The following is a 22,263-nucleotide window of genomic DNA, read 5'->3' on the forward strand; positions in this document are numbered from 1 at the left end:
GAAAAGAAGAGATTCACACACTCTCCTTCACCTCTTCAAACTCTCTTTAATTCAAAAGTAAATTTAATATACAGAACTTAGTGGACTGAGGATAGACTTATAATAAAGCGCTGTGTGCTTTTATTTATTGGACTTCAGGATCATAATACAACTGCCACTCATCTAAGGTAACCATCTATGGATGATTTTGATTGTTTGATTTGGACATGAGTTATGAACTTAAGTTCCTTGGGGGCAAAACAAACAAGGAAAAAAAAATGTGCCAATTGTGAAAGTGGTGCCAAGAATATCATATCATCTCTCTCATATATCACCCATGGGTCACACTGCTAAAGGATTAAACTGTTATGTGACCTCTTACTTAATAACCACTATACCATAAAGTAAAAGTATGACACAGGCATTAAAATGTGACAAGAATATAAAATGTTTCAAATAGCTGCCCAAAGGAGATTTAGATAGTTAAACTGAGTCAAATTACTTTACTTTATATTGTGAAGCACCTAGAATACTTGAATTGGAGCAAGTAACTAGATAAAAATGCTTGATATCTAGCTGTTTGAATGATTTCACAAATTTGAAAAGAGTTATTAGTCAGTTAACACATGGACTGCTAACATAAAGAAATGTTTTGCCAATAGAAACTTGACTTATTGAGATTAACAAATTTCAGCCCTAATAGAATAGGAGACTGAGATTAAAAGAAATAAACAAACAAACAAACAAAAAAAACCTTTGGATATATATTTGACAAAGAATCTAAAATGGATTAGAATCAAATATTCTATTCTATCAGAATCTATATGAAAATAGCATGTATGCAAGCTAAAATAAATAATATACAGAAAAGAATGAAAAAATCTGCTAAACATATTTTTTATAGGATTCTTGATGGAAAAGGAAAACCACCAAAGGCAAATACTATTTTTAAGGCACTTAATTCAAATAAGGTAAGTAGGGAGAGGTTCTAAAATATCAAGTCTTATTTTCATTATAAGCAGCATATTCTAGGAGACTAAAGGTAAAAAGAAATTCTATTCTATCTTATCCAATCTTCCTGAAAGAAATTCCAGCAGCAGCCTATAATATAAATGGAGTGTGGAAACCAACTAATAAATTGTAGGCTTGGGAAAGAATAACATTGCTTAGAAAATGAAAGTTGATCAAGACTGGAAACATTTCACCTGCTTTCATTTAAATCCTCCCCCCCCCGCCCCCCGCACCCACCCCCCCACGCCCGCCCCGCTGGTTTAGGAAACAGAATACAGTATAATGGGGTGGAAGGACTATGAACACTACATATTTTGAAATGGCCACACTGACATGCTCAATGTAATTTTCTGTGACTAAAAATAAACTAGGCATTTGGATAATCCGCCAGTTAAAATATGGTTTAAGAAACTCAAAACAATTATTTTCTTTTTTTGGGGGGGGTTTGAGGGGGACAGTGTCTTGCTCTATCCCCCAGGCTGGAGTGTAGTGACACGACCTCGGCTCACTGTAACCTCTGCCTCCCAGGTTCAAGAGATTCTCCTGCCTCAGCCTCTTGAGTAGCTGGGACTACAGGCATGTTCCACCACGCCCGGCTAATTTTTTGTATTTTTAGCAGAGATGGGGTTTCACCGTGTTAGCCAGGCTTGTCTGGTTCTCCTGACCTTGTGATCTGCCCGCCTCGGCCTCCCAAAGTGCTGGGATTACAGGTATGAGCCACCGCGCCCTGCCCAAAACAATTATTTTCATTTGTAGTTTTTGTTCTCCTATTATGTAAGATTCACTTCAATCAACTGACAGATGCTTTGAAAAACTATGATGACATTTAAAAATATTACTAAATTAGTGCTCTGCTTTCAGTGAAATACACACCCACCTCATCTCAGAGAGGTAAGCATTTGTTGCAATACTGAAGACGTGAAAAAGCAGACACTTGTTACTTTCACATCTTACCCAATCTGCATCAAAATGTTCCATGATCATACACACTTTTGCAAAGCATCCAGGCTAAATCCTTCATGTAAATTTCAAGCTTTCTCATAAACATCCCCTCACAAGTCAATTGATTCTGACAAGTCAATGCAAGTGAAGAATGGAGTCACACTGCATTATATTTAAGTTCTAAATAGGCATTAATGAAAGATATCTAGAGTTTCCTAAAAGGAACAATTAACTACTGCTATGAATTATTTTAAATTATTGTACTTAGAAGTTTGGTATAACATTGAAATGCTTAAAACCTGAGTAATTTCGATATATGAATCCTGTAGTCACTAACCTACTGGATTAATGCCTTGTTGATATGTAAATTACTAACTTTGTGAGGTTTTCAAAGTGATTATTATGCCAACATTTCAACTGGAGCAGTAAGTACCACCAATAAACATAAGCTGTATGCTGGCTATTGCGCATTATTTAATCTTCACACCAATCTTAAGGGTTATAAGAATTCTCAGTTTCAAAATGACCATTATAATTCCCATTTTACAGATAAAAAACATCATAGAGCCAATATTTGAACCCAGACATTCAAGAACCCCTGCTTTTTACCTATATTGTGAGCTACAGGTGATTCTTCTTAAAAATGATGGGCTGTACTTTCTGTATTATCTGCAAACAGTGACTGGCCATGGTCACCTATTTATGATAAGGCTAATCTGAATTAGGTGTTTTAGTCTGAGATTACTGGAATCTCAGAGTGAATATGTCCTGGAAACCGAAGCAGGCAAAAGGATTGAGAATTCCAATCATGCTTTTGTTTAAATTTTGAAAATATTAAATCTATAACAAGATACACTATGATTTTGAGTTAAATAACCCCAATTACAAGCATTAAGGACTATAAGTGATCTATCAATGTGGTTTTAACCTTTCTCTGCCTCTATATATCAGCCAATGACCTACCATAATTAGTATGAGTGGCCAACATTGTAATTGAGATTCTCAAGGTGAAGACAGAGAAACGCTCTCTCTTCCTTCAAGGAGCCCATCAAAAGGGCTTTAGGTACAGATCAAAGCTCCTGGTGTGACTTTAAAGACCTCTCTCCTTCCCCTGGGAAGCACGTTCTCTCACCCTCAAGGTTTGAGAATTTTTGATGTACCGAAAGATAATAAATAATAACACTTATTGAGTGATTTCTAAGCCAGGCACTGTTCTAAGGACACACTCAATCTTACAATTTATGAACTATATTAGTATTCCCATTTTATGCATGAAGAAAGCGAGGCTCAGATAATTTAAGGAACTTACCCACAGTCACACATCTAAAAACGGTAGAGCCTGGCTCTGAACTCAGAAAATCTGATTCTAAAGACAGAACACTTAACCACTGTACTATATTACCCCTAACTAGTCCACTGGAATAACTACATAATTATAAGAAAATCATCAAAGCAAATGTGAAAACTGTTCAAGTTGATAATGCAGTTGCTCTGCCAAGGTCTCAAGAAGGAAAATTTCTTTCATAAATATAGGAACAATCTAAGATGAACCTTGGCTTATAAAACTATACTTTAGGCCTTCAGCACTCTCTTCCTCTCTCTAATTTTTTCATAATTTTACCTTGCTCGAAATAACTATACTAACTAGTCTTGATTGTGCCCAAGTGTCACAGTGCCACTGTTGTAGAAATCAATTTACTCCAGCACATGCTTTGCTTTCTTTTTAGAATTTAATTTTTCTATTCATTAAAAATGATATATTAAGATGACATATTTATTTTAAAAACATGTAAAGGCAATAACATATGAATGAAGAAATTATGACTAAATTCAGTGACACAGATTTGAATCTCATAAATATAATATTTCACAAAAGAAGCCAGATGCATAGAATACAAACTGTATGACTAAATTTATATAAAGTGAAAAACCAGGCAATCTGACCTATGGTATTATTACAATTTAGGACAGTGGCTACCCTTGGAATGAGGTACAGGGGAGCTTCTAGGGCTCTGTTGCCATCTTGTTTCTTGATCTGGTTAATGGCAACACAAATGTTTCATTTTTGGAAATTCCCTGAGCTTTACAATTATGTTTTGTGTACTTTCACACTATGTACGCTTCAATACAAGAGTTTACATTAAAAGGCAATACTTCATCCAAAATTCCCATTTTGTTAACTTTAGTACTACCTTCTCTCTCCTAAAAGGATGTAATTAATTTGTTTCATAAATAAAGCTAACAATATCTCTACATAAGATGGTAATGTTATATAGGAAATGTTTTATGAGATATTTTAAAAGTCAGGTTGATTGAGGTATAATTTATATACAGTAAAACATACAGTTCTACAATTTTTGATAAGCACATGCTTTTGTACAACCATCACCATGATCAAGATAGAAGAATAGTTCCATTATCTCCTCAAATTATCTCCTTCCCTTTTCCAGTCAACCTTATCCCCCGATCTCCAGCTCTTGGCAACATTTCTGTCCTGATGGTTTCACCTTTTCCAGAATGCCATGTGAACGGAATCATACAGTATGTATTTTTTTTAAGTCTGGTTTCTTTCACTTAGTGTAATATATTTGAGATCCATCCATGTTGTTGGGTGTATCAGCAGTTTGTTCCTTTTTATTCTATTGCTCAGTAGTGTTACAATATATAGATATGCCACAACTGAAGAACATTTGAGTAGTTTCCAGTTTTGGGTGATTATGAAAAAGCCACTACAAACATTAGTACATAGGTTTTTGTGTGGGAATGAGTCCTACGTTTTGTTTTTAAATTCCAAGTTATACTTTTACCTGCACAAAATATTTTCTATATTGCCTTTACGTTAATTCTTATACCTAGAGAATATGCCAACCACTTAAAAATAATATAAAATCAGAAATTGAATTAAATTAAATAATAAATAGATAAACTTCTGCAAATTCCTTCCTTATAAATATTTTTGTAATCATCTATTGAATTAAGAGCAAAAAATATTCTATTAAAGGTATATATTAATAACTCAAAATCCTATTTAGACTACACAAATTAAAAATCGAGGCCGGGCACAGTGGCTCACACTTGTAATCCCAGTACTTTGGGAGGCCGAGGCGGGCAGATTGCCTGAGGTCAGGAGTTTGAGACCAGCCTGGCCAACATGGTGAAAACGATCTCTACTAAAAATACAAAAATTAGCCAGGCATGGTGGTGGGCACCTGTAATCCCAGCTACTCAGGAGGCTGAGGCAGGAGAATCACTTGAACCCGGGAGGTGGAGGTTGCAGTGAGCCAAGATCATGCCATTGCACTCCAGCCTGGGCAACAGAGTGAGACTCGGTCTCCAAAAAAAAAAAAAAGAAATCGATGGTGTTACTAACTGGGACTCTTGTATCACAATGAATGAAGGAAAAAGAAGTAAGAAAGTTGGCTTGAGAAGGAAAGTGTTTTATGCCTCTTTCAAAACTTTCTAATTTGATATATTATGAGTTACAATATATTATAAATTTAACCCAACTGGTTAGTACTTTTTGTTCATGATAACTAGGAAAGGATTTGAGCGACAAAATGGAAACATGGTAGATGTTACCTAGCATGTTGTGGTAAAGTGGAATGGCCCGTCCATGGGTAGTAAATGCAGTCATGACTAGTAGGACCGTTACACCTGCAGGCAATTACAGAACAGAAAACATCATTCTCCATCCACAGTGACATGCACACACATGCACCAGTGCTCACACATGGAGCCTTGGAGGAAGAACATGGGAAGCAAGCACACCAAGTACCTATCCATCAGGCCGATGCAGTCTTCAATACTTGAGCCTATGCACCTGCAGAAAATGCAAATTTAAAAAAATACAAGGGGAAAAAAATTAGTCACTTAAAAATTCAGTAAAATAGATATTGATTGTCTCGAATTCTTACAACTATTAGACTATTTTGGAACACAATGAATTTCAAGCCAGGAAGATTTTTGCTTGATGAATACACAGAAATGAATTGCCATTATCAACTAAGTGGGATGCAAAGAAATGCCCAAAGTAAAAGGAAATTTTACACTGGTTCTGTGAATAACTTCCAAACGCACAGCTCACTTCTAATACTTTGAACTGATATGCATCATACATGGTTACATGTCTCAACAAATACGTTGATATTTCAATGACTATAATTGTTTTCTTGTGTATGGTTTCTTCTAAAGGCCTTAAGTTTAAATTAAAAAAACAAGAAAACCATGAGCAATCCAATATAATATAATAACCTGATGCTCAACGCTCATTAAAGATTGATTTTGGCAGAAAACGAGTCAACATGCTTTAATGCTATCCTCATGGATACTTTACATAATCACATTATTCTGATTCTTGGTTGTGCCTGTCTTTAAAAGATACTTATCTTAAACATGAATTTATTTTAAAAGAAAATTAACTGGTTTCACCATACTGCAGTTTCTCTTGACACTGACTTTTAAAATAGCAATGCCATAACAGGCAAACAAAAACAAGTTTTTAAACTACCATAATAATGAACTCAAACAATAACAGATAAATAAATACTATGTAAGGAAATGAATTACCTTTGAGACCCAGGTAAGTAAAGAATACACTGAGACTAACATTTAAATGGAATTACATAAGTACACAGAATTCTAATGTACAGTCCCTAGAATTTCATTTTGAACCAATATAGAATTATTTCTTTCATCTTCCAATATACTCGAACTCTTTATCTTTTCCTTTTCTCCCATCAAAGACATACAGCTCCAGAACATTATCAAGATCCTTTTTATAGTTATGATTTATAGAAGTGCCTTATTTTGCTGGTAATAAAGATTTCATATATTTCCAAACTTTTAATTTTCAAATTTGAAAAAGCAGCTTAAGATAGGATCATCATACAATGATGTAAAAAGGTGCCAATGTATAAGGCCAGTCTATCCATTATATATTTAAATAACTCTAAACATTGGTGAACTAATAAAATATACCTATAATACCAATTAAATCACTTATCTCTCTGTCTCGTAAACATTTGTTATAACATTCCTGCTAGCTTAAAAATTGATTTTTGTTTTTGTTTGGAGTAGCGCAGACAAATTTTAATCTATAGAAATAGAGAGAATACACCTGTATGAAAAGTCTTTTAAAAAGCAACTAAAAAGGAAAAAAACTAGAGTACATAGCATTAAATTAGTATTATATATAATCTATAGTCAAAATCATTTCTAAAAATGGAAAATTAACTACTAAAAAAGCTTCCAATTTGTCTTATATAGTTTTCTTTTCATTATATTCCAAATAACTTGTTTTTTCCTAAGTTCCTGCTCTATCTTCTTGAAAATTATTTTTATACCATATTATCATTTTGTAAAATTAAAAGTCTGCTTATTAGTTCCAAGTGAGAATCTAAAAAGCTATGGCTAGTTTGCAATCCATCTTTATAACAACCCTTGAAAGATTAAAAAAAATTCAAAACTAAAATTTAACTTGAGGGAAAAGTGTGAATATGAAAGATACTCATTCATTAAAAAAAGCACTGTGTTACATGTCTACTAAGTGTTCCTAGTATTCTAGGAGCTAGAGGGAGAAAAAAAGATGAATTAGACATTTTTCTATTCTCAATGAGCTATGAATTTAATGAAGGAGACAGATGCACAAACAGATGTGTATTGAATAATGTGATAAATGTAATAAGAAACATGAAAAAGTGGTTCAGGGTAGTGTGGAGGGCAGACACCTAGAGCCACCCTAGAAGGGCATGATAACCCTCTTAGGGGAGGTAAGAAGCTGAAATTTAGAGTTCTGCAAGCTGGGGTTGGGGTGGCGGTGGTTTCTGCAGGAGCAAAAGCACAGACCTGAAGAAATGTATTGTATATGCAAAACAACTACAAATAATTCTTAGTAGCTGGAGAGCAAAATATGAGGCAATAGGAAGAGGGGAAAAAAGAAGTTAGAACATTAGGTGGGAGCCAGATTTTGAGAAATATTTGCTTAGTAACAATCAATAAAAAATCACTGTAGGGCTTTAAAGAAGTAGTGAGGTTGCTAGATTAGTATTTTCAGTAAATCTCCTAGCCCTGTGGATACTAGTCAGCTGGCAGCCAGGCCGACTCATTTGGCACAAAGACTATTTTAGTCCACGTAAGAGATGATGGGCCAAACTAGGGAAATGGTAACTGTGTTGGAGGCAGAAGAACAGATTCAAGAAATACCTCAAAAGATAGAGGGAATAAAAAAGAGCAGTTGATTCATGAAAGTGAAATGATCAAAGGAGTTAAAGAAGACTTACATTTCTAGCTTTGCTAATAGTGGTACTATCCTTGAGAGAATCCAAGAAGATGAATATGTTTCTTCCTGTATGTGTTAGGGGATGAGGAGTTGATAATTTCAGTTTTGTGTATCTAGAATTTAGTATGGCTGTCCTACATCTAGGTAGAAATGTTTATCAGCAGTTGGAAAGATGAGTGGTTAACGGGGAAAGAAGGCATGAGTATAATGATCAATCTTGAAATAGCATGTAGGAGAAAGTTGAAACCACGTAAGTGAATAGATGGCTAAAGAAGATATAAAAAGTGAGAAAAGCAGAGGCTGAAGATGGAAACCCAAGGAACCCCAACAGTATATGACATAAGATGAGTTCTTTGTGCCAGAAGCGTGGGAAAATATAATTGAGTAAAACAATTAACTGTAGTCTCATGGAAGTCAAATCAGAAAAGAACTTCAAGAAAGAGGGGGTGATCATCAGTGTGAAAGGCAGAGAAGTCTGGTAAAATAACTCAAGATAATTTTACTTGTCATTGTCATGGTCACTAGAATTTAGGTTTTTGTGAGTTGAGAAGCAAATTGGAGATAGAAAAATAGAGGCGGGGGAAAGGCGGGGAGGGACTGAGGGAGCAGGATGCAGGGTCAAGAAAAGTTGTTGAGGGGATTGTGTAGGATATTTGAGATTCAAACCTATTTTTAAACAGAGAATGAAAGAAAAAAATGAAAGACAAAGAAAAATAAGAGTATGACTGAAGTGGCACCATTCTTTCTAAACACAAGCCGCTGAAAACTAAAATATGTATATTGTTTTTCAACTCTTTGTATTTTCTGTAAGCAACTAATTAGTATATGCAATTTGCATCCATTCAGCCAGATCACAGAACAACAGAAACACAAAACTTTTGAAGAGCCAAAATCACAAATAAATAACTGAATCAAAATCTAGAATAGTGGAAATATAAAAAAAAAGTGTTTCAAAGTAGAATACTTACAGAAAATTAGAAAAATAAAACACAACATGTCTAATTAACAAATTCCAAAACAATATCTAAAGTTCTGAATATTAAACTGTGTTTAACCTTTGTTAGTACTAATGACTTATAAGTTCCTTGACGTACTCATTTAACCAACATAGTTTAGATATTTTGATAAAATCTTTAAATTTTGAAATAAAAATGAAGGAAATTTTAAAAATTTTCCATTAAAAGATTATAGACAAAACTTCCACAAGCAGCCCTTCTTTCCCTCTCTTGATGAATAAAAATTATTTCATTATATCAGTTTAAGAATATTTTAAAAATGGATAAAAAGATTAAGGTACATGTGACATTTAATAATATAAAATCATTATTCTAATATCAACAAAAACATGCAATGAGATTTTTAAAAAGATGTTCCATAAAATAACCATTTCATTCCAAGTCTAAAATGCAGGTTTGGTTTGATACAAAACCAAAGTTAAACGGACATTAAATGAGCACATACTCAAGTGATATTAGTGAGGAAAAAAATCATCCTTGCCCTCACCACAGTTTAATTACATTAGTTAAGTTTACAAATCTTTAAAAAAAATTCTATCTTGCTAATTTCAAATCTGAACATCATTCCTAAGTTTTAAATTCTTGCTTATTATTTCAAAATACTGTGGAGAAGGGTCTGGTCTCTAACAGAGGATATAAATTAAATAATATAAATTTACTGGACTGTGAGTTCATTGAGGTCAGAAGCTGTGTCTTGTTCATTTCTGAATTTTCCTATCACTGTATGTGATGCAGAGCAGATATCCAATATACAAAGCTGAAGAGTGAATAAACTAAGAAAAGGCTGTTAAAATAAAAATTCTCTAGTCAAGGTAAGAAGAGACAAACTTGTTGTTTCCATGGATATTAGTGAGACTCTTCTGATAAGAACTAAATAGATGACCTATTTTAAAAGTGTCTAGAGAGCTTGTTAGAGCCATTGTATTTAATGTACTTTTAGAGTGGTAAAAGTGCTTTTAAAGTATGACACAGGTAACTTTATTTTCAGAAAAATCATTAAACAGTATTCAAAGTAAGAACTTTAATTCTAAAAAATGTGATTTGAAAGACTATTTTCATTAATGTGGTTCTTGAATTATCTGACATCATATAGGCATATAAAAGAAAAGCTGTTTTCCAAAGTAGAACTGGCCTGGTGAGCTCACACTTACTGATGGGTCGATTATTACGTGTGTTTAGAAATAAAAATAGTCACTTGCTCCATCATCCTCACTGCCCCTGTGGTTTTCCTAGGAAAATATCATATCTCTATATGCTCAATTTGGAAAGAAGGGACTGACTGCACAGAACACCTTATTGCTTCAGTAAAATATCTCAAAGCACAATGTTGCACCGCAATAGAGTTTATATGAGGATTTAGGAATTTAGGAATCACATCCTTCAGGAATTCCTGGGACTAGAATACTCTGGGACTAGAACCACAGCATTTTTATGAAGTGAATGAATCTGGACAATATGAAGGTGTTTTAAAAACAGGATGGCAGAAAGCTAAATGAAAACAGAGACAAAAATCCTTCAGGATTAAGTCAGTCATTAGAGAATGCATTTACCTTGGAAGATGCCAGGGAGTACAATATTCAAATTCTGTCTCAACTTAATTCTGCGGCTGCAAATTGCTAAAGGCGTCTTTTTTCTGTTCACTTGGAGTTCCCAAATGCTCTGGTGAGATTTCTTCCCCATTACACCTTCATCCTTCCTTTTGACTGAGATCCAGATTTTGTTGCTACCATAAACTAATCTCTTTTCATTACCTCATATTTCTACTTCCCCCACTATATATGTTTATTATTATTATATAATAATGATTTAAAAGGGCAGAGAGGAAGACACACCAGCCATGCATCCAGACTATGGCTCTGTGATCTCACTTTCATTTCTCTAATGGCCTCATTGTAATTAGATTTGCAAAAACAGCAAAAGGTCTCATTTTGAATGGCAACAGCTGTTGACATCAACATTATATTGAATAATTTACTGGTTTAATTTTAGCTGCAAAACAATAAAATTCTCTTGTGGATGATTTTAGCAGGCAAAGTTTTCTCTTTCTGCTGCTGACTCTTTCTTCTGCTCCAGCAGAACCAGTTGTTTTTTTTTTTTTTGTGAAATACTCTTAACTCAAGTATTCCAAAAACTCACAAGGGGAGCAGTTTATTACCTCTAGTTTCCTTGAAGCAAAGTGTCTATGTGACTATTTCAGTACCCTAAATGTATACATGCTTATATGTGAACCAATGAATTGGCAATTACCACTTCCAAGGTGAATTTGAATTTGAATGGCAGAATATTACTTTACCTTTTGAGGATCTGTCACTTCACAGAGTGAGTTAAGCTTATTTCTTGACCTGCAGGAAATTGTAGCAACATCTGCAAATTGATGTTTTCTTGGCAGGAAATGATGTCGCTTGCTTAATTTCTTCAGTATCCCCTAACAGCTATCCCTTAATCTGACAGAAAATCTGTTTATGGAATCTCACACTTTCCTGCCAGATATAAAGTACCCAAGCTGATTCTCAACTACAAATGTGTGTGTGTGTGTGTGTGTGTGTGTGTGTGTGTGTGTGTCTGTATGTGTCTGTGTGTGTGTGTTTATATGTGTATGTGCACATGCCTATAGGCATTCACAATGGAGAAAAGGCTTTATGGGCAGTAGGAGGATGGCAAATGTAACACTGCTTTCAATTACAAATTATTCACCTTCCGGAGGAATGAAAAGGAAAAATCCTTACTAAAATAGATTTGTTGTCTCTTAAGAAATACTTGTTGGAATTTGTTAGATGAATGACATTATTTCTTTTACAGTTCAGTGCTTTTCTTCTTTCTGTAATGTGTCTTTGTTATTCAACTGTTATCAATATCAAAGGTAATCTAATTATTATTCATTGCACAATGTATTCTTTTGAAAAAGAGAAAAAAAAATTTACCAAGCTTCAGATTGCCCTATATCAGTCAAAGAAATTCAAGGCTAAAGGATTACCTGTAACAAGGTTACTTTCACAAAATGTACTCGTTATTTTTTAAATATACATATCACTAGGTTCCCTTTTTCCCTGCCATTGTTACCTTTGTTCATATTTTTTGAAGGAGTAATTTAAGGTAGTATTTATCAAAGAGAAATATCCTCACCTTAAGCTTACTGTGACAACAAAGAAACAGAAATAGAAAACTTCCTTTAAAGATTTGATAAACACAAACCTCAAAATCATGATTACTGTCCTATCTTTTCTGAGATCTTGAATCTCCGATATAATTTCGAAGAATTTCTAAACTGCATCCAAAGTGTACCTGACACTAGCTAGCTTCATGAAGGTGTTAATAAAATGGTTATAGGTAAAATCTAAGCAGAAATATTTAAGGGTGTACAAAGTTGATTCCATAAATCATTCTCTCAGTATTTCTCTTAAAATCAGCATTTTAAATATAAGGATTAGTAGAGTTCTATGAGAATGGTATACATTTCAGAGATGGTACCAGGGATAAAGATACATGTGGATAACACATACCAGGTGAGCCCTTGGCCAGCAAGAATGCTTACCCTTGGGTGCAGTTTGGATGGCATGGGTGGCACTCCCGATCTGGATCAGCATACTTGAAAATGAAACTGTTTGCCCCCTGTAAGCCATCTGGACATTTTTCCACACAGTTTGGGCCATCTTTAAAATGAGAGCACTTCGTACAGTTGTCAGGACCCTGAAATGTGAAAACGAAAAAAAAAGAAGAAAGAAAAGTGGTGTCATTTCCTCTGGAATGTATTCATGTGGTTTAGTTACTGAGACTTCAGTAGGTGGCAAATCTTCCTCTAAGAGAATTGGAGAACATTTTCAGCAGTGCAAATGTGGATGTAATTTTTGTAGTACAAACAGTGCAAAGATCTGTCAAGTTCAGTTTTGATATCCTGTATGTGTGAAAACACTATAATAATGTATTTGTGCTTGAAATATTTTCCTTTTCGACATAAGCAGTTCCTGGGCCAACTGATTTCCATGTCGTGACTCTAATGTGACTTAATTCGATCAGCAAAACTGTCCAATGACTTTCTCAAAAGGATGTCAGTATTTTCTTCTTGTGATTTATTTCTGGCAATATTATAGTGCAGCAATTTTTAGTAAAACACATTTTCCCTAGAGGTATTTCATCACCATCACTGGGAATATGTGAATACTTTTACTAAATAGTTAATGAGAAAAGGGATATAATAGAAATTAACTAAAACTGAATTTCATATAAGAGTAGGATGTAAACTTTCCTTTGGTTGTACAATGACTTTATTTATAAAATGAATTTTAAAATTTGTTATGATAACATTATCAGGAATTAGGCCGTTTAGGTGAATAAAAATAATTCCTAGATTTTTCTTTATTTCATATCCACTGTGAAAACACTAAAAGTCATATTATGTCTATTTATAGGGATTTTAGTAAATCACAGAACAATACTGAAAGCCATATAAATGCACATTTTGATGAGCAAAATAGTCCATAATAATCAAGCAAATACATACAAACAAAGGCTTCATGAAGAAACTTATCCAAGGATGAAGATAATATAAATATGAGTATAATAAATGCAAATAGAACAAACTCATTCTATATATTTATGTTTATAATATACATTAACTTTCTAATATGTGGAATGTTAATAAGTGATAATGATATGAAAATATATCTAAAAGTCATGACAATATTAAGATGTTTAAACTAAAACATATATGAATTTTACAGAATACAAACTGATTTGGATCTGGTATAATGGATGGAAAGCATACTAGAAATGGGTATATCGTCAGAGCAAAGAAAATTTAGAACACTTTGGTAAATGCTATCTTTCTTAAAAGACATCCCCGATGCTTTCATACATTCAGCTGTTCTGGACAACAGCTACCTGAAATGTACTTTTACATCTCCTTTTTGGACACCATATTGTCTTAAAATTCCTCTCCTCTTTGACCACTCCCCTTTGGAACTTCTTCCCCTGACCCATTTCTCCCTAAAATCTGGCTATGTCCATAGGGTTCAACAATCATTATAGTTCACATTGAAAACAACTTAAATAAATAAGATATAGTAAGCATACAGAGAGACAATTCTATCACATTTGTAGTTATAAACAATGAGAATTTGGCAGTCAGGAGTTAACACTAAGTTATAAAGAACTGGATATTAGGTAGGGATTGTAAAGATAATGGGAGTACCTTATATCCTAAACCAGGAGTGTCCAGTGTTTTGGCTTCCCTGGGCCACATTGGAAGAAGAATTGTCTTGGGCCACACATAAAATACACTAACACTAATGACACCTGATGAGCCAAAAAAAAAAAAAAATTGCAAAAAAACTCATAGTGTTTTAAGAAAGTTTATGAATTTGTGGTGGGCCACACTCAGAGCTGTCCTGGGCTGCATGTGGCCAATGGGCTGCAGGTTGGGAAAGCTTGTCCTACACAAATGTTAATCCAAGAGCAGCTAGATATTACAAATTGGTTACTTAAGGCATCAGAAAATCGAGAAATACAATATTTTAAAATTTAAAAATGGAGGCGAGTGAATAGAAGTATAAAGAAGAAAAAGTAATCAGGAAGAGCTTTCAGGAAATCCTGAGACTGGTGGGGCTCAATCAAGCACTTGTCTATTTCACTATTTTGATGTGAGGCTCAGAGCTCGAAAAAAAAAAAAAAAAAAGCCTATAAAACCTAATCCTGATTCTACCTGAGGAGTTTGCTAATGGTAACTTCTTATTTCTTCCCAAAAAAGAATACTTCACATCCTTCCAATTTTAACACCTGCTTATGGGTACTTAGGCACGTAATATTGTCTATTACACAGAATCATTTACTGTGCAAGTATGCTCAGTACCATGACTTATTGTACAAGACAAGAGACATGCTGATGTCTTCTTGCAGCACACAGAATAAAACCTACAATGAGTAAATTAGGCAGAGTCTGAATTAAGAATTAGGAATTATTCTTCTAAGTAATGTAAATGTATTTTTCTTATAATGTAAAATCATGTCTGGGTGAAGTCAAAAGATATAAAGTTATAAAAGTAAAATCAAGTTCATATTTAATATTTAAGTATACTGTAATAAGATAAATAACTTTTTGTTCTTTGTTTTTTAAGCATCTCTTAACTATAGTCATGTGACACTTAATGACCGGGATATATTCTGAGCAATGCATCATTAGGTGATTTCATCATTGCGCAGATATCACATAGTGTACCTACACAAACCTGTATGGTGTAGCCTACTTTATACCTAGGCCATATGGTATAGCCTTTTGCTCCTGGACTACAAACTGCACAGCATATTACTGTACTGAATATTTTAGGCAGTAGTAATACAATAATAAGCATGTGCGTATCTAAACATATCTAAATGTAGAAAGGGTACAGTAAAGGCAGATATTATAACTTTATGGTAACACCATTGCATATGTCCATCACTAACTGAAATGTCGTTATGAAGTGCATGACTGTATTTGATTGTATTATCATGATAGAAAACCTAATGTCCCAGGCTGACATAACTAAAAATGTCCTGGCAAATCTCAGAAAAAGAAACATACTGATTCCCCATCTCATTTCCATAATAAAGAGACTTAAAGAAATATACCTGTGTCTAATGTTTACTCTTCTTTCATTATATTCCCAAAGGCTTTAAGAACCGAGGCACAATAAATGAATTGATCAGTGCAATAATAGAAAATGAAGGTCAAGGCAATATTCTTCCTTATCCCTATGTCTAAACTACCTCTGGAGTCAATAATCTAGACAGACAACTAAAGGATAGGCTGAATCCTTATAGAAGCATGACTTTTTTTTTTTTTGAGTCATCATTGATGTTTTTCTCTGGTAGCTACTGTAAAAGACATATTTATTATTCACCAGTGACCAATTATCTTCTATTCCAGTCACATGAGAACATTATAATTCTCCTCCCACCAGAGATAAGATATGGCTTAATTTGCACAATGGAATATAACTAGAGGTGACTATGAGATAACTAGTGCTTAAGTCTCCAGCCTTCTCTCTCTGGTGCCATGACTCACAGACCCCATGTAGAAGTGGAAGTGACATAAATTAAAAGCATCCCTGAATGGTAGACCATAACAGGGAAGGTCGCTGCCTTAGAACATTTCCCAGATTTCCAGTGTACTTTACAAGATGGATGGGTGTGGTGGCTCACATCTTTAATCCCGGCACTTTGGGAGGCCTAGGTGGGCAGATCACTTGAGGCCAGCAGTTCAAGACCAACCTGGGCAACATGGTGAAACCCCATCTCTACAAAAAATATAAAAATTAGCCAGGCATGGTGGCACATGTCTGTAAACCCAGCTACTCAGGAGGCTGAGGCATGAGACTCGTTTGTGCCCAGGAAGCAGAGGTTGCCGTGAGCTGAGATCATGCCACTGCACTACAGTCTGGGCGATAGAGTGAGTCTCAAAAAAAAAAAAAGAAAAAAAAAGAAAAAAAAAGAAAAGAAAACAAGCAAAAAACAACTATGTACTTTACATGAAAAAAAAGAACTTAAACTTATTTATGTAAGCTACTGCAATATGGAGGTTATTTGTTACAGCAGCACAACCTTTATTAACCTAAATTTAACAGCGTTTTCACTTTTATAGGAATGTATTTCAAAATCAGTTCCCTTACTATTTTTTCTCTTCTTTTGCTGCCTCTCTAGCCTAAGTTTTGGTCTCCTGAAACTGTCTGATTTCCCAGGCTTGTCTTTCTTCTCATATTTCCTCCTATACCTTTCTGGATAGGACTGCCTAAAAGTAATGAAAGTAAAGCAGAGTGAATAAAATTATAAAAAATTAAATAAAATATAGAAGACCAAGTGTGGACAGACAAGGACATAAGCGCAAAGGCCTTCTTTTATTTCCAATCTATTCCTTGCAAGATTACCATAAATTTCTGTCATTTTTAAGTAGGATTATATTATCTCATTTTACTTATAGCTATCATAGTCCCTGAAAGCATTTTATCCCTATTGCACTGAAGACATTGTTGCCTGGGGGACAAAAAACTGAGATGTACAAGAAATTTACAGTCAGAACTTCTATAGTTGAGTCACAGTTTCATATCCTACTGACGTGCTGACTTTTGGAGTAACTTTCTAATCATTATTGGTTAACTTTCTTTATATTTTAAAGGGAGAAAGTGATAGCATGCTTCAGATGTAACAGTGTTTGGTAAACATAAGTATATATCAGTTTTTGTCATTGGGGAAATATTCATAGATCAAAAAATGTGATTTCAACAGAATATATCATAAGATCAGGAATGGGATTTCCAAATGGCTTTGATGACTTCTTCCTCAATTTCATCAAAATGCCAGTCTAATGGAGAAGCTTCCAGAACCTCTTGGATATCTTAAATGATAGATGACTGTTATCTGGCATACAAAACCATCTCTGACTCTAGTTGCGGTCATTAACATGTGGGCCCAGAAACAGGCAAAAATCTAATATGAATCATTAAGGGTTGAAAGAAACCAAACCATAGTGGGAGCAATGTTTGGGCCACTGGTTGAGCTCAGCCATGCCAGTTTTTCAGACACCGTTACTGAAAGACGTTGTGTTCTTACCTGCTTAGCATTCAAAGATTACTGATTATTTAACTATAAATAATTTTAAAAATCAACTTTTGGAGTTCTAAAAATGTATATTTTTATAACCATCTCAAGTTTTTTGAGGAACAATGAATAAACAAACTGCAAAAACCCACAAATTAGGAGAAATTAATGAATGAGTGAGTTATTCACTAGCACAATTTTATGCAACAGGAGGCATCATGAAGAAGAGAAAAAGCATGGAACTGATAAGCACACTGAGACTGGATGGTAAAACTGTGATTCCAAAGGTCTCAATACTACAGAACAATTCATTTAAGTACATTGAGCAATTCATTTAACATCTCTGAGATTATTTCCTCATTGGAAAAATGGGAGTAATACCTACAAGACAATAAAATAAAATGTAGGTGCAAATACCTAGCACAGAACTAGCTCACAAAAGGCCCTCAGTAATGTATGTTAAATCATTAATACAAATATGATCCAAGATAATCATATTAATTCTGACTTGATTCATAGGTAAAGTGGTCACTGAACTTTTTTCACACCTGAAAACTAATAAAGGCATACTGAAGGGACAGTTGTTGAAGTCTCTCCTTAGTGAAGGTTAGACTTTGCTACAGATGGTAAGCGAACATCAAGTTTTCAGACATGGGATTTTTTTTATGAAATTAGAAAAAAATATGGTGTCTTATTATGCAACATTTAAGCAGATTAGTTTTTTGTCTATAGGATTAGGTGAACTAAAAGTATTAGTTCATAAATATATTTGATTTTTCTGAAAAGTCACAATTGCAAGAAAGGCCAAAATATTATTACTTGAATGTATTTTCATTATACAGTATACAATAGATGAAGAAAAGATAATGTGAAAAAATTAAAATATGCAAATAATGCAACTTCTTAATTTTTGAGAAATAATTTGAATATTAATGTTTGAATTTTCTAATATTTAAAAACCTAACAATATGTATACTCATGAAGCCTGGCACAAACTAGGTACTAAATAATATTTGCTGAATAAATGAATAAGATGTTTCTTAAAGCCTTGCTCAAACTAAAAAGGTTAAGAGAAAGAAATAGGAAATTACATGTGTGAAGAAATAAAACTAATCTAGAAAATTGTAATAAGATATTTATAGGAAATATCAGTGCAGTGGCACCTGTAGTGATTCACAAATGAAACATTAGGCAAGTTTTGGCAGTTGCTCATAATTTTTTGAAAAGCGTTTCTGTAAATCTATGTCTAATATATATTATGATTGGATCTAGAGGGCCTATGATGATTCCCAGCCTATTCAGATAAGAGGGCCAAATCCTTGATTATTTTAATTATACATTTTGAAAAGTTTCAGTCTCTCAGAAAGAGATTTTTTCATTCCATAATTAATAGTCAAGAAGTTACCTAAATATGTTCGTTTTTAAAGACTCATACAGATATCCCAACCTGCCTTAACAAGCCATTACAGAAATGCACTTCCCTGTGTTTCATGACATTCTTTACAGAATTCATATTTCTCACACTGTTAGTTAATTGTATTTTTCATGACTGTCCATAATGGAGAAAGAAAATGGCTGCAAATGCCCTTTGCATAGTTACTTGGAGATCATTACATATTAAATTGCCTTTTACACTTTGGTTCTTCACACCAAGCAACACCACTTCTTTTTCTCAGAGGTCTAATTTTCCAAGCTAATCATCCTTGTGGTCGTCCTCTGAACTGGCCAACTTTTCCACATCTTTCTTTAGATAAAGTTCCAGAGCAGCTCACTGGGGCCTAATGGAAGTCTGGAGGGCTCAATGATATATATATTTTTTCTAAGCTAATTAAGTGCTGAATAAGCATTCTGGTATAAAAATTAATACTATTTAAATTTTCAATGAAATTGTACAGAGCAATGTGAAGCTCTTGTCTACATTCAAATGTTGGTCTCAAATTATCCATTGAGAGAGGATTCAATAACACAGATAAACTGGAAATTTGTCTAAAGAAGGATGAAAATGATACTTAGGAATGAAAAATTTATACTGATCTCATTATTAAGAAAAACTCAAATGATGGAAACCAAAGAGAGGTCTAAAAAATAATTATAATTTTCTCTCTGAGGCTTACTTCAAACTATGTAAATGAGACCTCATCCATGAGAACTTTCCTAATCCTATAACCCCTCCTTGGATTCTCATAGCTCAATTCTTCCCTCTGCCATAGTATTTATTGCACTGCTTTAGATTTTAGTTTATGAGTACTTGTCTCCTTCTTTCCACTGTCTTTCACAGTGCCACAACAGTTAAAGGATTAAATGCATATAAAAATGTGTGATAGCTTTCCTCAAATACAACATGAACTTTTACATTTGCATATGTTTATATGTTTCTTCTTTCCAGATTATTCTTCAAAGCATAGCTCAAGCATCACTTCTCTATAGCCTATCTTGATGTCTCAATTTCCATCCCAAAGACAGAATTAGTTTTTCCTTCATTTGTATTTCTATAACAATTTATAAATATTTTTATTATGTTAGTGATTATGCTTCAATCTAATTATTCTTTTCTATACTGTGCAATAGTCCAGGACTACTCTATATCTTATAATTCCATTTAACTATTTTATATTTTATCTGGAGAATAAATATGTATGACATCGACTTTTTAACTATTTTATCTCTACTACTAAACTTTAAGCCTCTTGTAGGCAGATAAACATGTTTCCCCATGGCATCCTATAAGTAGCTATTGAATGGATGAATAAATGATAAAATAATAACAAACATTCATACATGATACTAAATAAGCCAACACACCACAGATGTCTTCAGGCTTACCGGTCCATGGCATGTGAGGAGGCCATCTTCCATCTTCTCACACTGGGGGTCACACTCCACACAGATGGAGCCATTCTCAAACTCCCGAAATTCACTGTGAAAACATCAGCCACATGAAGAGGTGTAAGCAAACAAGCTGTCAACTTAACAAATGAAGTAACATCTGCTAAAAGTCCTATTGGCAGAGTAAATTCTAAAGTTTGTTTCTCTATGTGCCAGGAGCATCAGAAACATTAAGTTTTCCATTAGGAGAAAAGATAAACTGCAGCCAGATGGCTCTCCCTGCCCTCCATTGAGTTCAATGTTAGACTCATTCTGGAAACCTCTCTCCTGCAAGACATATTCCAGCAATCTCAAAAAAAAAAAAAAAAAAAAAAAAAAAAAAAAAAAAAAGCTACAAAGTATAACTCTTCTGATGACACAGTAAAACCATTTTTACCTTTTTAAATAAGGCTGTGCCTGTTTTGTCTTTATATACAATTTTACTCTTGGAGAAGCTTTTATTTCTAAACTCTGAAAGAACTATTGTATTTTTCTTGTTGCTAAGTTACATGAATGTTCCCAATCCTTGTCCTTCAAATCCCAAGACTCTTCAATTTATTTTTGGTGAAATTTCAAAAACTACTTTGATTCCTCTTCTCCTTTTAAAATATCTGCCTTGGAGAATTAGAGAAAATATCTTTTTATGGTAGATTTCATTTTCTTATATTATTGATCTAATATCACAACATCTTTTTGCAGTCTAAATTCTTTTTGAAGTAATTCTATATGGTATACAATAAAAGACACAGTTTAATGGTAACATCCTAAAACTTTCTACTTGAAATCTCCTGGGATGGTGGTCATCCCTTCCCATATCCTTACATTTTTGTGGCTATTTGTATATTACATGTTATCAAGTTATGAATTTTACAATCAATGTCTATGGCAAAATTATTATAGCAATAATTAGATATCAGTCATCTATAATATGTTAAACCACCCCATCCCACTAAAATACAGGAGGATAAAGTACTGAGTACAGACAATTTAAAATGCCATTTACAAATCATTAATAAAATTTGACGATGTTTAGCTACTTTATTATTTTGTGCTTTTGTGTCCTGTGTTACTACTCCACACCAATAGCATTACAGATATGGCAATTTTTGATTCATTAAGTGATACATTAAAATATATTTTTACCTAAAGTGAAGCATTCACTTTTTTCTCATTTGAATACTGTAAAGCCTTAATAAATGAAAGAAGTACAATGATGAGCTATGTTTTCTGCCGGTTAGTTTAAGACTACATCTATTCCAAGGCAAAATAAGTTTGGTTTTCCAAATGAATAGCATAAATAGATGGCTTAATTATGTATGAAATGCACATATATTGAGTTACATGGATTATGCATTTTATAAAGTGAGATAGCAGTTTGTTATGGATCAAACCTTTTATAAATTTTCTTAATTTTAAAATCACAATTACATAAAGACAGGTGATCTTTTGCATGCTTCACTGACATAAACCATACAAAGTACTCAACAAAGGAAACCTTCAGAATATAAAAGTCAAAATGAATTGGTATGGGAGGGTAGTAAAATTATAAAAATAATCAAAAGCATTGTTTGCATAACAAAATTATGACAATTATAGCACACTTGA

At 33.7% G+C, this 22,263-nt stretch overlaps 1 protein-coding gene across 8 annotated transcripts in view; it reads right to left on the reverse strand.

Moving 5' to 3' along the window:
* Positions 1 to 22,263, reverse strand: part of ERBB4 (erb-b2 receptor tyrosine kinase 4) — a 1,163,457-nt gene that overhangs the window by 277,190 nt on the left and 864,004 nt on the right. For 4 of the 8 annotated variants that reach the window (XM_016950426.4, XM_016950424.4, XM_063791611.1 and 1 more), the window contains exons 14-17: positions 20,617 to 20,710; positions 12,758 to 12,912; positions 5,708 to 5,752; positions 5,512 to 5,586 (exon numbers count right to left, since the gene is read on the reverse strand). In XM_016950426.4, the coding sequence (XP_016805915.1) occupies positions 5,512 to 5,586; positions 5,708 to 5,752; positions 12,758 to 12,912; positions 20,617 to 20,710 (369 nt within the window). The remainder of the gene's footprint in view (positions 1 to 5,511; positions 5,587 to 5,707; positions 5,753 to 12,757; positions 12,913 to 20,616; positions 20,711 to 22,263) is intronic. The other 4 variants (XM_001146866.7, XM_516067.8, XM_003309455.6 and 1 more) reach the window with 2 other exon arrangements.

This window comes from Pan troglodytes, chromosome 13 (genome assembly GCF_028858775.2).
Source record: "Pan troglodytes isolate AG18354 chromosome 13, NHGRI_mPanTro3-v2.0_pri, whole genome shotgun sequence".
Classification (NCBI taxonomy): Eukaryota; Metazoa; Chordata; class Mammalia; order Primates; family Hominidae; genus Pan; species Pan troglodytes.